The sequence below is a fragment of the Theropithecus gelada genome, chromosome X (assembly GCF_003255815.1).
Source record: "Theropithecus gelada isolate Dixy chromosome X, Tgel_1.0, whole genome shotgun sequence".
NCBI lineage: Eukaryota > Metazoa > Chordata > Mammalia > Primates > Cercopithecidae > Theropithecus > Theropithecus gelada.
Window position 1 is genome coordinate 20,902,928 of NC_037689.1, and position 14,393 is coordinate 20,917,320.

Below are 14,393 nucleotides of genomic sequence, written 5' to 3' on the forward strand. Positions count from 1 at the left end.
CTTTGGGTGAGCAATTTAGCAGCACTCTCATATTTTAAAAAGTATATACCACTTCACTCCAAAATTCTTCTTCTCAGGATCTTATTCTCCAGTAATATTTGCACAAAGAAATATGTATAAGCAAGTTCATTGCAGCATTTTTGTAATCGGCATTCTCAGAAATAGCCTAATTTATCAATAGGAAACATTTTAAGTTAATTATGGTTCCACTTATCCTTTGGAATTCTATGCAGCAACTAAGAAAAATGAATGAGCAAGAAAATCTAAGATTTGTTAAGTGGAAAAAGTAATAATAATAATAATAAATAATAAATAATGTCTAAAATTTATGAAAAATCAATAGTTATGTGTGTATTGAGGCATATATATGTGAATGCACAGAAAAGGTCTGCAAAGAGACACATCAAATTGTTAAATAGTGGCTACCTCTAGGAATAGTCTCTGTTAAAGAGATGGGAGAAAGACATTTTTACTTTTTATTTTTCAAACTTCTGTTCTATTTTATATGTAACAATAAAGAACTTGTATTTATGTATTACTTTATCAATATAATATTAATTGTACTTGCTTAATCCCTTTCTCCACCAAAGTAGATTTGTTGCTTTGCTGACAAAAGCTCTGTGCACTTGGCTTTTAGGGTATTTCTCCAGAACATTGCTTCTCAAAGTGTGGCCCTGGAGGCAGCAGCATTGCATCACCTGGGAACTTGGTAGAAATGCAGATTCTCAGGTCTCACCCTGACCTACTGAATCAGAAACCCTGGGGGTGGGACCCAGCCAGCTGTGTATTAACAACTCCTCTGGGGATGCTAATACCTGCCCCAGACTGAGAAGCACTGCTCCAGATCTTACTGGAAGACCGCCAAACAGATGAGTCCCCTGGAACGCCCTGGAGGGAGTTAGCAAAACCAAACTGGATTTAGAGGTCCTTGGAAAATGGAGGCAAGGACTAGCCTGAGGAGCATAGTTAAGGGGCTTTTCTTAGGGGAGAAATCACAAGAAACTGCATGCATCAGAAGTAACCTAATTTCTTTAAACACACAAAGAGTAAAACACTGCAATGCCTCGATTCTTGTGAAAGGGAAAAGCCTGCTCCTCTCTTCTGACCGGGTTTCAAATTGCTTCATCCAGCACAAAAATGCCTTTCCAAAGGACACAGCGAATCTTTGGAAGGAGAGAAGTCCCTAGGGGATAGAGTCAGTGAGTATTTTTATAGGGAATGAAAGGACAGTCTGCTCCCCGTAAAGTGAATGAGTGATTAGATGGTTCTGGCCTTTATGAATGGAATTAATGAACCTTCAGAGAGGCATCAATTTGTACCTTCATTGTAACCTGGTAACCTTGGAAAGCCTGGAGCCGCTTTTTCTTCTCCTCTTCTTGTCCCATGCTTATCCAAGTGTCTGTAATTAATACATTGCCTCCATGCGCTGCTTCCAATGGATCATTCGTCAGCAACAGCTTGGTACCATTCTAGCATACATAAGCACGCTGGTTAGATAACTTCATGGGACAGTAAAAGGCAATCATAGCTTTACAGGTAAAGAGCATACCTCTTTGGCATACTGCTCTGCCAACTTGGTTACACTAGGATCCGGCTCATAACCCTACAGGAGGAAGAATTTAACTGTTATTTAGGTAATTTTATTATACATGTTTTCTTCCATATATATTATTTTCTTTTCAATATCTCCTCTCCTTCTCTTTTTCAAGATGTGGTCCCACCATGTTCAGTAAAATATGATTTTTACACCTAGAATTCCAAACTCAGTAGTGCCTTTTGGAATTTAAAAAGACAACAAATGGCCGCATCTTTCACTATCTCCAACCTCTTTAATCATAAAGGCAAACATAAGGCATGGTGCTTTCTAACTCTTGGACACACCTCTTCCGGTTTCCATAATGGCTTAAGAGGATTATATTCAGAAGTGTACAAATGAATGCATGTTTGCCTATCTTTGCACATGCTATCCTTTTTTGTCTGAAATTCTTTCTTCCACCCACTCCATGTGGGCAACTTTTTCAGGTCTCAGTTGAAATGTCCCTTCCTCAGAAAAACCTTCCCTGACCATCCCAGCTCAATACCCCCTCCCCCATTACACACGTCTCATTCTTTGGCATTCCCCAGCAAGCGTTTTGAGTGCAGGGTGCTTGTTTTGAAAGGCATTAACAGAACAAATACATTGTTTTTGCTAAGATTATACATTTGTTCGGGATTGTTTGGTGAGGGCAGAGTCAGACACCGGAGAGGCAAGCGAAGTGCCTAGGGCAAAACATTTAAGGAGGCGCTATAAAAAAATTTAAAGAAACACGCATTCTCAGGGCCATGCATGCACAAATTTTGCACCCTAGGTGACTCGCTTGCTCAGCCTAGCTCCTATTCTGGGTGAGGGGACGTCATGGGAACAGCTAAAGCTCCCCAAGCTATCCCAGGTTCCCACAGGCAGCCTCCCTGTCTCGACCCTCACTCTCCAACCTATTCTGTACACAGCAGCAATAACTGTTTTCTCTGAAGCCTCTGATGTTTACTACTTGTTTCTTAAGTCAAAACTGATTAAGAGCATCAAGGCTCCCCACCTCCACCCCCTGCTTCTGTCTCTTAATTCTTCTCAACATCTTGCTGCAGGAAAGCCAATCTTATTGTCATCCCTGTACACATCTTGCCCTTTTCTGCCATCACAGCCTTTCACCCTTGAACACCTCCTCTCTCGTCCCCTCCTGGGTGTCTTCATCACAATGTGTCAGCTCCTCAAAACTCTAGCCCAGCCTCACCTCCAAGAGCCTCCGTATGGAAGTCTTGTCAGTTCAAACACTGTCATTATCCTCACCTTCCTCTATCCTTCTCATTTTCCCAAGTTCTTAGCATTGATTACGAGTTGACTTTTATCACTTTTCACTGAGGCATTGTGATGAATGCTGTGGTCTGCTCCCCAGATCCCCTTCCATGAATAATCATGAATAAAGGACTTATTCCCCCAGCTGCTGGGAGTGCTGCCAGAAGATGGCTTTCAGCTGTCAGCCCCCTTTGGGCACTGCCTCAGCTGCAGAGAGCAGCCTCACCCAAGGTCACACACCCTTTTGGGGCAACCCACATTCAATGGCTGATTGACAGGAGGGTAAGAAAACCTGACCCCCTATGCCCAACTTCAGACAGCTGAACGGACATCTCAGATCCAGAACTTTCCATAAGATCAGCCAAGGCTGTTGTTGGGCCTGCATCGCAACTCAGCTTCTCCCTCTTCTTACTCCTGCTTCCTTCCCTTCCTTTCCACAGTTGTTGATTTCAAGGGCAAATGCTAATAAGCATCCTGCCTGTCCTGCACGCTAAACTCTGAGTCTGCTTCCCAAGGAACCCAACCAGTGACAGGCATGTCTAGGTTTATTTGTGAAATTGTGTTTATTTGCACGTGATTGTCTACCATAGTTTCTTCTTCTATTAAAGCATTCTTGAAAGAAGAAACTACTCAGAGGTTGATGAAGATGCCTGTTGACATTTTAGCAGCTTTTCTACCCTCATGTAGCGATGAATTCTGGGGCCTTGTTTATAGAGATTTGGGGAAAGTAATTAATAAAGGCTAGCTAATTTAGCAACTAATGTTGTGAACAGCCATACTGGTAAACATAAATGAAGAGACTTGGATATTACCCCAGGTGCTTCCTACCCTGAAAATTTAGCCTTCCCTTTGGAGAGTAGGTTTTATACTCCCTAAGTATAATAATTCTTAGAAAAGGAATCAATAAGTACTTAGAGAACCAACAGAGAGGTTTGGAAATTAGAAAATCACCCAACCTTGCACGCACTGTGGCATGACTTAGAATACAGAGAGGAATTCTTCACTCACATCTCAGCTTTCAATACTAAATCACTCACTAGCCTTTACATAAATTTCAAAACCAGACAAAGAAGGTGATTAACACACCCAGTTCAGTCTAAGTATTCACTTAGAACAATGTTAAAATCATTACTATTGATAGTTTATGGAGCAATTTTACAATCATGGACAAAATTATTTTTTCTTGAACATGTAAGTTATTCTTGGTTAAAGAACGGGAAAATAGATTAATCATGGCCTTGGAAATGTTTCTGTGTTTCTAAAATTTACAATAAATCTCCTAGCTTTATCTTTAAAGGAAACAGGTCTGCTAACAACTGAAGACTTACAAATTGATGGAACGACTTTTGCACTATCAGACTTTCCAGGAGACTTTGCAAAACTCTTACTCCCGCCAAGGTTTAACCAGGTTTTAGTACCCTTTATCATTTAAATGAGTTTCTGCATAAGAACAATACTGCAATTACTCTGTAATATTAGAATTTTTTCCTTTGATGTTAATAAAACATCTTTGTCATACAATAAAATGTTTAAACCATATATTTCTTCAACAGAATGAAGCCTTCCAAAAGATCTTTATACCAGCGAACAATTATTGTTAATGTATGTTTCATCTGTGGGAACCAAATGCAATAAGAGTTTGCATTAATACAGAGCCTTGCCGGGCGCGGTGGCTCAAGCCTGTAATCCCAGCACTTTGGGAGGCCGAGGCGGGTGGATCACAAGGTCAGGAGATCGAGACTATCCTGGCTAACATGGTGAAACCCCGTCTCTACTAAAAATACATAAAACTAGCCGGGCGCGGTAGCGGGCGCCTGTAGTCCCAGCTACTTGGGAGGCTGAGGCGGGAGAATGGCGTGAACCCGGGGGGCGGAGCTTGCAGTGAGCCGAGATCGCGCCACTGCACTCCAGCCTGGGAGACACAGTGAGACTCCGTCTCAAAAAAAAAAAAAAAAAAAAAAATACAGAGCCTTTCTTCAAACTAGCTTTGTATGGAGAGTGTACTCACCCTTCCCATAAAGTGAATAAAAGCCACCTTAAGCACATATCGGATCTGAACCTTATTTCAGTTCACGCTGAATAAAAGAGGAGAATTATCTGTTGTAAGGATCATCTCTCTGAGTCCTGCAAATTTACTATAATAGGATGACTTCCACTGCATGCAGTGGAAATTTTTTCTATGGCAAGTGTACTTGGTTGAATAGTGTTCTTCAAAATTCACGCCCACCCAGAACCTCAGAATGTGACCTTATGTGGAAATAGTCTTTCCAGATGTAATTAGTGAAGATGAGGTCATACTTGATAAAAGTGGGCCTAAATTTAATATGGCTGGTGTCCCTATAAGAAGAGGGGGGATTTGTACAGAGAGACACAGACGCAGAGGTAAAGTGATGGAAGCAGAGATTAGAGAGATGCACCCATAAGCCAAGGAACGCCTGGGGCTACTAGAAGCAGGAAGAGGCAAAAAATGATCCTCCCTGAGAGGCTTCCCAGGGAGTGTGGCCTGTCGACACCTTAATCAAACTTCTAGTCTCCAAAACTGTGAAAGAGTAAATTTTTATTGTTTTAAGCCGTGCAGTTTGTAGTAATTTGTTACGGCAGCCCTAAAAATCCAAGACAGCAAGATAAAAACACCTGGTGAAAGCATTTGGTGGTGTCTAGTTTTGTTTTGGCCGGATGCAGCAGATGATGCTGGTGCTCTACTCAGAGGCACCCGGGAGATCCCTTTTCATGGCTTCTGCTCCCTCCCCCAGTTTCAGTGTTTTTAACACCTAGTGCTTGTAGTTCGTCTTCAGGGGACAGCTCTCTGCCTACCAGGCTGCTTTTCCCATCAAAAGTGCCAGGGGATTTACCACTCCACCTCTTCTGCTGCCCTTGACCAATGCTGGGATAACTTTAGGGCATAACTTACACTCCAGAGCTCACCTGTGAGATCAGACTGAAGCTGCTTTCTGTGGGACTGTGCATGACATGGGACTAGGCTGACCAAATCACCTTGGTTTGCCCGGACTCTCAATTTTAGCACCCCAAACCCCATGTCCCCAGAAATCTCTTGATCTTGGGCAAATCGGGATGGTTGGTCACTGTAAATGGCATCCTTGCTTAGATTCTTCCCTTTCCCTGTCCTGCTCCCTCTAATCCCTTAGGGATCTCCCTTGGGAGTACTTCCTTAATGAATCATCTGTACACAAATCCCCACAGTGGTGTGCTTGTGGGGAACCTGGCCTAAGGTTGATATTTAGTAATGGTGCTGGAACATTTATTTCACCATGTGAAAGAATACATATAAATAAAAATATATACCATCTACGTTTGTGTAAGTACACTGTATGATGTTCCCACAACGACAAAGTCACCGAAGGACCCATTTCTCAGAACGTATCCCTGTTATGAAGCCATACATGACTGTATGGTGAAAATAAAGTCTCCCTCCTACCTCTATCCTCAAGCCTTCCAGTTCCCCTCCTCAGAGGCAACAATTATTACCAGTTTCTTGTGTATCAAAAGGGTTACATTGGGCCTATGAAAGAAGTCATGTATTCCACACATGCTGTGAGAGATAGCAGCAAGGTAGGAGGTATGCAAGGGTCATTTTCACAGCCACGTAGGGCTCAAATTTTATAAGCCAAAAGGCCCCCAGAGTTGAGTTTTGAAATACTAAGCTGATGTAGATGCCATCACTGTGATCCTCACATTGAATTTACATTTTTCTACCAAATTGCAGTATTAGAAAAATGACAGTATCATTCCCATGGGTTGAGAATTCTATGCTGCCTGAATTTTATTGCTTTCTTCAGCCTTCGTGGTGGTAATGCACGATGCCAGTCATCATAATGGCCTACAGCAGGGTATTCAAAGGGATAATTCAGACATGCTTTCAACACTGACTCATAGAATAAAAGGCATCAGCCAAGACTATCTCTTATTGTAGAGATCGGAAATTGGACTCTCAAGAGGCCAGATAGCTATTTAATAGTAGGGCTAGTAACGTAACCTAAATTTTGTGGCCTCACCTGTGCTATACTTAAATAGAAGAAAGCTTTTTTGTCACTGGGTAATTGCATCTGAGGATGATTTAAGAGAGGGGTTAGTTTCAAGGCAAAAAGTTTCCCTACCTTTGGAGTAGCTGCCTGAAGGTGCATCCCGAATTTTGCTGCGCTCATCATGATGGAGTGCAGGATATTGTTCCCATCCCCGATCCAGCTGAGGGTAAGACCTTTCAGAGAGCTATAGTGTTCCTAAAAGGCAAGGGATGAAGGAGATGAAATCCAGGAGTAAATTCGCTTATGCGTAGCAATTATTAAGGTTAAAATAAATAGTCTTAATCTCAATATTAGTGCCTTATTAGAAGGAATGAATTCCCAATTTTTTTGCATTACACAGAGCAATTCAATAATATGAATGTACAATCACAAAAACATGGTAAAATGTCTTAATATCTTAAACCAAGGCATCATATGAACTTGTACAGAGACTAAGAGTTTCATACATTTCAAATCTGAATCTTAGTTGTATTCATTCATTGGATACAAATGAGCACCTTTGATGTCCAGACACTGAGACACTGTCCTTGGCCCTGGAGATATAACAATAAACAAAAGAGACACAAATCACTGCTTTTATGGAGCTGAAATTCTTTGGTATGAGAAAGGGGAAATACAGAATACCTGGAACAGTGTAGCATGGTGGCTCAGAGCATGTTCCTATTATATGAAGTTGACAAAGATGCTCAATAATACTGTTAGTTGGCCAGGTGCGGCGGCTCATGCCTGTAATCCCAGCACTTTGGGAGACCGAGGTGGGTGGATCACCAGAGGTCAGAAGTTCAAGACCAGCCTGGTCAATGTGGTGAAACCCCATGTCTACTAAAAATACAAAAATTAGCCAGACGTGGCACACACTTGTAATCCCAGCTACTACGGAGGCTGAGGCACGAGAATCACTTGAACCTGGGAGGCGGAGGTAGCAGTGAGCCAAGATCATGCCGCTGTACTCCAGTCTGGGTGACAGAGTGAGACTCTGTCTCAAATAATAATAATACTGTTGGTTGTTTATGGCTATAGATATGTGTAAAGATACTAATATCGGGATAACAATATATTTGTGGAAGGGAAGAAAATGAGATCAGGCAGTGTCACATGGTGGGCTTCAACTCTATCTGTAATGTTTTATTGAAAAACAGCAAAGAATTATAAAGTAACTACTCCATCACGTTAAAAATTGACAAAACTGTGTGAACACGTGAACGTTTGTTTTATTTTCTTGAAGTGTCTGTAGGTTTTATATATTTTATATATTTAAAAAGATTAAAAAAGAGAAAGGCTAAGCAATTTGGAGATCACAGAACTACTAGTTAGCTAAGCTAGAATTTAATTCCAGATCCATCTGATTTCTATTCCATGCTCTTAACAAGCTGCTATTTATTCATTCAGCTCCTACGTTAAGTATCTCCTATATGAAGGCATTGCACGAGGTCCTGCAGGGGACATTATGATGAACAGGACAGCTCATTTTCCCTCAATGAATTTATAATTTAGTAATGAATGATAAAGCTCCAGGGGGAAGCATTAAATTATCTGGTGTATATGTAAAGCCACAGCCCCAGACAGTCACTTTGGTATCTGACATAATTATATCATCTTCTCTGCATGGATCTCATCCTCATGTCCAAAGTGTTTTATTTTGAGCTTAACCTCCCATTTAAATGTGTGTAGTTTATTCAAATGTGGAAGAAGATGGGCCTATCCAGTTTATCTTGTCTCCTCAGTCATCCATAGACATAGAAACCATGGCTGTTAGGATTTCCAGAGGCAATACCATGTAGATTGGCTGTGGCAAACCAAACAAGGGAAATCTTTCAAAGTTATTCAAGTTCCTAATTTGGGAGGACTAGAATGGCTAAATGTGAGCTCCAATTCTATAAATTCTGCATATTCTTAAACCTACTTTTAAACAACCAGTTTGTTAAAATGATAGAAAGTGGCCCCTGTCCCAGAGTGACTTTAGTAACTGACCGTTTTGAATATTCAAAGCACACTCCACCAGTTCTCACTCCCAAGCCACAGACTCTGATGTCTATAGAATCACATACGGCTTGTCCATGTTGTATGCTCCAGTGTTCTCTATTCATTCATTGTGTTAAATATGGCACCGAAATCAAAGGGATTGACAGAACAGAAGATGAGATACGGGCTAAAAGAGTTTGGGAATAGAGTTGAGTGCAGAAGGATCTTAGAGTCTGTTCTTAACAATGCCCTGTTTTCCCCAGAAAATGCACACATAAGCTATAATTCTTTGTCAAGCTGGTATTTGAAAATAAAACCCCAATGCCATGATTTAAGTAAACGGTTTCACTTAGAGCAAGTCAGAAATTATTTGTTGATTTTTCTCTTTTGTAAGACAAATAAATAAACCAACCTGGAGCGTGAGGTAATCAGCCAGGATCTGGATAGGATGGTACAAATCTGACAGCCCATTGATAATTGGGATGGATGCTTCTTTAGCCAGGGTGTCCAAATCTGATTGTTTATACACTCGAGCCAATACTGCATCTGTCATGCTAGACAATACACTGTGGCAAACCAAGAAAAAGATAATCTAAGTTAATTATGCTTAATAATGCCTTATTTAATATAAGATAAGAAATAATAACAAGAAATACTAACAAATAGAATTTTTACTACGTGAAAAAACCTACCAACATTACAGGTTCAAAAGGTAATATTAAACAGTATTCATTACTTAAGCCAGATGTTCTACCTTCCACGACTTATCCAGTGACCAGCGATTTTACATTTTTTATGGAGATAATTGTGGGCCCAGCAGACATAATGATGAATTATAATTGATAAATGGCCATTGGTTAAAAGGGACAAGACCAAAAGCAAGATATACAGAGAAACATTAATGACCTGCCATATGGCTAATTTTCTTTTACATCATCCAACAGAAAAAAGATACATTTTCACTGCGGAATTGCAAGTCCCAGTGTGGCAGCCATGGAAATGCACACACAGATCGCCCTACAGAAGAGAACTTGCTTGAAGAGAGCCATTGGCTGACACTCTAGCTGCTACACCTGCGGATGCCCTGCAGCATTCCTGCTAAGGCCACCCTCCCTAGGCTGTTCCAAACTGATGACAGAACACGGTGGGGAGAATAGCGCTGGGCCATTCCTTCCTGACAGGGGACCCCTCTGATGGGCAGTCTGTGCTCTGGGGCTCCCCATCAGCCTGGCTGAGACTTTCTCAGAGCTGCACTACTGGATGAGGCTCTCCCTACCCACCCGTCCTTCCTTCCCACAGGGGTCAGACCTGCCTCCCTGTCTGAAGGCCCTCTTGGCCCATTCCTGCTTCCTCTCTCATTTTGTTTCTTGGTGTTTCCCTCAATAAATCTCTTGCAAGTCTAATTGCTTCTTGGAGTCTGCTTCTTAGTGGACCTGAACTGACACAGAAAGCAATAAACTCTGGTGCTTACAAAATTCAAGGACTGCTTGGCCCCAGAGATTACAGGATCAAAGATTAAAAACTATATTTCTATAACAATATTTTTCTAGACTTACAGATCAGATTTTTTCTAATTTTTAGTGGATTTATCATGCCCATGGCTCCCAGATTTTCAAATTTCATGAACCAGCAAAATTTCCAAAAATATGTGGAGATCAACATAAGATTTGCAACTCTTTATTTACCAAATTAAGAGCATGAGAAAAGCAAATAAACAGGTATAATATGTTACTACCTTAATTTAACTTACAAAGGATATTTTTAACATCAAAAAGGTGTGAAAGACAATTTCAAAGAATAATCCTTGAAATGAATTATTTGAGCTTTATGAAATTCACTATATAATTCTTATCCTTATTTTTCTTATTTTACCACTTCTGATGGAAGTTTCTCCACACCAGGGTCAGTGAGGACAGAGATTTGTAAACCACTGCTTTGAACTATCTAAGCATGCTGTATTTGATAGCATGAGGAGTGAATAAAAGATCCATTTTACAAAAAAAAAACCACAAAAATCAAAACAAGAAAACGTGATATTGGTTAACTTTTGATGGTGGACTAAGACAAGGGGTTTTCAAATTTTGCTGCACAGGAAAGTCACTTGGAGAGTGTTTGTTTTTGAGATGGAGTCTCAGTCTGTCTCCCAGGCTGGAGTGCAGTGGCGCGATCTCAACTCACTGCAACCCCCTCCTCCCAGGTTCAATCGATTCTCCTACCTTAGCCTCCCAAGTAGCTAGGATTACAGTCTCGCCACCACACCCAGCTAATTTTTGTATTTTTAGTAGAGACGTGGTTTCGTCATGTTGGCCAAGCTGGTCTCAAACTCCTGACCTCAGGTGATCCACCCGCCTCGGCCTTGCAAAGTGCTGGGATTACAGGCGTGAGCCACTGCACCTGGCCACTTGGAGAGTTTTTTTAAACTCTTGATGCCCAGGCCATATTCTCTATCAATTAAGTCAGAGAAATCAAAATCTCTAGGAGTGGGACCTAGGGATCATTATTTTTTAAAATATTCCTACTATATTCTAACATGCTGCCAAAGCTGAGAACCAAAGCTAGCACCTTGCTCCTCAGAGTAGCAACATCAGCATCATCTGAGAGCATATTAGATCTTCAGAATTTCAGGTCCCACCCAGATTTACTGGAGCAGAATCTGCATTTTAACAAGGTTTCCAGGGGATTCATTTGCATATTAAAGTTTGAGACTCCTAAGAAAGAGGGAATTGAGACCGCCATATTTTTGAAAGCATCATCTATTATTTTCTTAAAATCCTAACCAGGCAATATATCAAGAGTAGACAAAGCTTCTGAGATGGCAGCCCACAAAAACAGAAGACTCTATCTATAATATCCTTAGCAGGGAGGGAATTGAGGGAAAAAGGCAGCTAAACTCCTCTGAGCAAAGAATAATTCACCATCTTCTGTTAAGGCCCTTCTCATTAGAGAAGCAACTACCCTTCCTTATTCGATGCCCTAAGACAATGGTTCCCAGACTTGGGTGTGTATGGGAACTAAGTGAAGAACTAATACTAATAGATTACACAGAAATAGAGTAGGTCCTAGGCCTTTGTCCTCTTACTAAAACAGACATTCTGTTTTTCATACTATAAGAATGCAGGCTTCCATCATGGAAAAGTAACTTAAGTGGAGGTAGATATGTCAATAAGGTCTATAATTATAATCAACTATCAATTCCCTATATCAGATGAATTCATTAATTTTATGATGCCTAAAACCCCAAGAAAGAGAGAGAGAGAATCAGAGGGTGGGGGCAGAGGAGTGTTTAATCCTAGAGGTCATACTTCAGACTTCTTTAAACATGTAGCACTCCCTAAAGTGTGTACAGACAGGATAAAAAAAGGATAAGAAAAGTGTGGATTAACATTGCAGTTGACCTTCTGGAATCTCATAGCCAGAGAAGCAGATTTGACTTCTGTTATAGCTTCTCAAATCCTTTTAGGCAGCTAGGACCCTTGACTGCCAACTTGTTATGGTTTTTTCGAACTTTACAATACGTTGTTGAATTTTACTAGATTTAGTGTGTGTCACATGCAGACATTATCTTAACCTCAGAGATGAAGAAATCAAGGCCTTTTAAAATCTTGAAGTAATTAGAACAAGGTTAGGAAAGAGTGAGGAAGATAAGGCTGAAAGACAGAAATGCTAGTGGAGCAATTGGAGAAGTCAACGACCTGTACACATGAGTCTTTCAAGAAGATTGAAAAAAAGGCAGATGTGTTTTCCTCTTTAACAAGTCCCCATCCCCAAAGCTCCTGAAGCAAAGCAGTCAAAAGATAAGCATTCATTTAATTTCTCTGTTTATAATGTCAAGCTGATATCCCTGGAACCTCTGTGGTGTAATTTCATGGGACTGTGCCTGGTTGGTTTTTTTCAGGTTGCAACACTTTTCTAGAACAGAGGTTCTTTGCTTTGGCTGCACCTTAGTATCACCTATGGAGCTTTTAGAAAATCCTGACACCATATTCTGCTTTTTGGAAGGTTAAATCAGAAGCTATGATAGTGGGACCCATATCAACATTTTTAAAGCTCCCCAAGCTACTCCAATATGAAAACTAGGCTGAGAACCATTGTCCCAGAAAACAGAGAGTGAGAGAGGAGGTGGGAGGAAAGTGGGCTACCGTGCTGCTGGGTGACACAGTGCATCAATGTAGAGGAAGAAACTCTTAGTAATTGCTGAAATCTCATACAATAAGAAAAATAAGGGATAACGATATGATAAGCTATACTGGAAAGAACAATATTTTACACACTTATAAAAGAAGTATTTTCTTTAAGCTCAGTCACTACCAAGAGAAGTCCCAAAGCAGCAGTAATAGCTGTACTCTTTCCCTACTTGACACTTGTAAACATCCCTAGTGACCAGATTTTTGTCTCTAATATTGTTCTATTTAAAAAAAGAACCAGAAACCACTAGAGGATAGTCAATTTCATGTTATTGGGCAGAATAAAATCAGAATAGGTCTGTAACATTTTGTTGTTGCCAGGAAACAAGAGTGATTTGTTTTCTAAATGGCAGGGACGCTGCTGAAAGGAAAAACAGTCAACTTAAAGAAGCTCCCATTTTTCAAGTTGTGATCATTTGTAGTGACAAAGATCATGAAATGAAATAAATTATGCTTCTAAAGGGACGTGATGCACATAAGAAAAAAGTTAATGTAAATAAAATGTACAAAATTATGATAGTAATATCAAAGAAGAGTGAATATGGTGTACATTTAAATTTATTTACTTAAGTAGGAAAGTGTTTATACATAGCTATAACTATAGATAGATATTTGTGGGGTTTTGTTAAGAATATTTCTGTTCATATAGTATAGATATGTATTGTTTTTATCTGCATAAGCCACAAATAACTAACATAATTTGTAAGCCAAATTATTGCAAGAAATAGTAGAAACTGTACCATGAATAAATAGGCCTCAGCAGCATTTGTGGTGTTATATATATAAGTGAACTGGAAAAGGAGTCCAGCGGTTAGCTAGCACCAGTCACATATGCAATTTCCAATGAGGAAGACAATAATAACCATTTACTCCAAAATACCAACTTAGTTAAATGTCCATAAAAATAAGTCAATATTTTTTTTCCAGATGGAGTCTCGCTCTGTCGCCCAGGCTGGAGTGCAGTGGCGCTCTCTCAGCTCACTGCAACCTCCGCCTCCCAGGTTCAAGCAATTCTCTGGTCTCAGTCTACCGAGTAGCTTGGATTACAGGCATGCTACACCACGCCCGGCTACTTTTTGTATTATTAGTAGAGACGGGGTTTCACCATGTTGGCCTGGCTGGTCTCAAACTCCTGACCTCAGGTGATCGCCCACCTCAGCCTCTCAAAGTGTTGGGATTACAGGCATGAGTCATCGCACTTGGCTAAGAAGTCTAAATTTTAAGATTCACTTTTCTGTTTCTCTGAAAGTGAAATCTTTTGATGATTTTTTAACTAATTAATTACAACACAATGCCAATAAGAAAGGTCAATGTTTTTAAATATTGAAACCAGGCCAGGTTAATATATTATTAAATATTGCAATGAGTCATGTG

General features: G+C 40.3%; 1 protein-coding gene across 1 annotated transcript in view; it reads right to left on the minus strand.

Annotated features, from left to right (window-relative positions):
* The window catches only part of OTC (ornithine carbamoyltransferase), a 53,529-nt gene that overhangs the window by 11,680 nt on the left and 27,456 nt on the right, over nucleotides 1-14,393 (minus strand). The window contains exons 3-6 of the mRNA XM_025371956.1: nucleotides 9,248-9,401; nucleotides 6,946-7,068; nucleotides 1,550-1,603; nucleotides 1,320-1,469 (exon numbers count right to left, since the gene is read on the minus strand). Of these exons, the coding sequence (XP_025227741.1) occupies nucleotides 1,320-1,469; nucleotides 1,550-1,603; nucleotides 6,946-7,068; nucleotides 9,248-9,401 (481 nt within the window). The remainder of the gene's footprint in view (nucleotides 1-1,319; nucleotides 1,470-1,549; nucleotides 1,604-6,945; nucleotides 7,069-9,247; nucleotides 9,402-14,393) is intronic.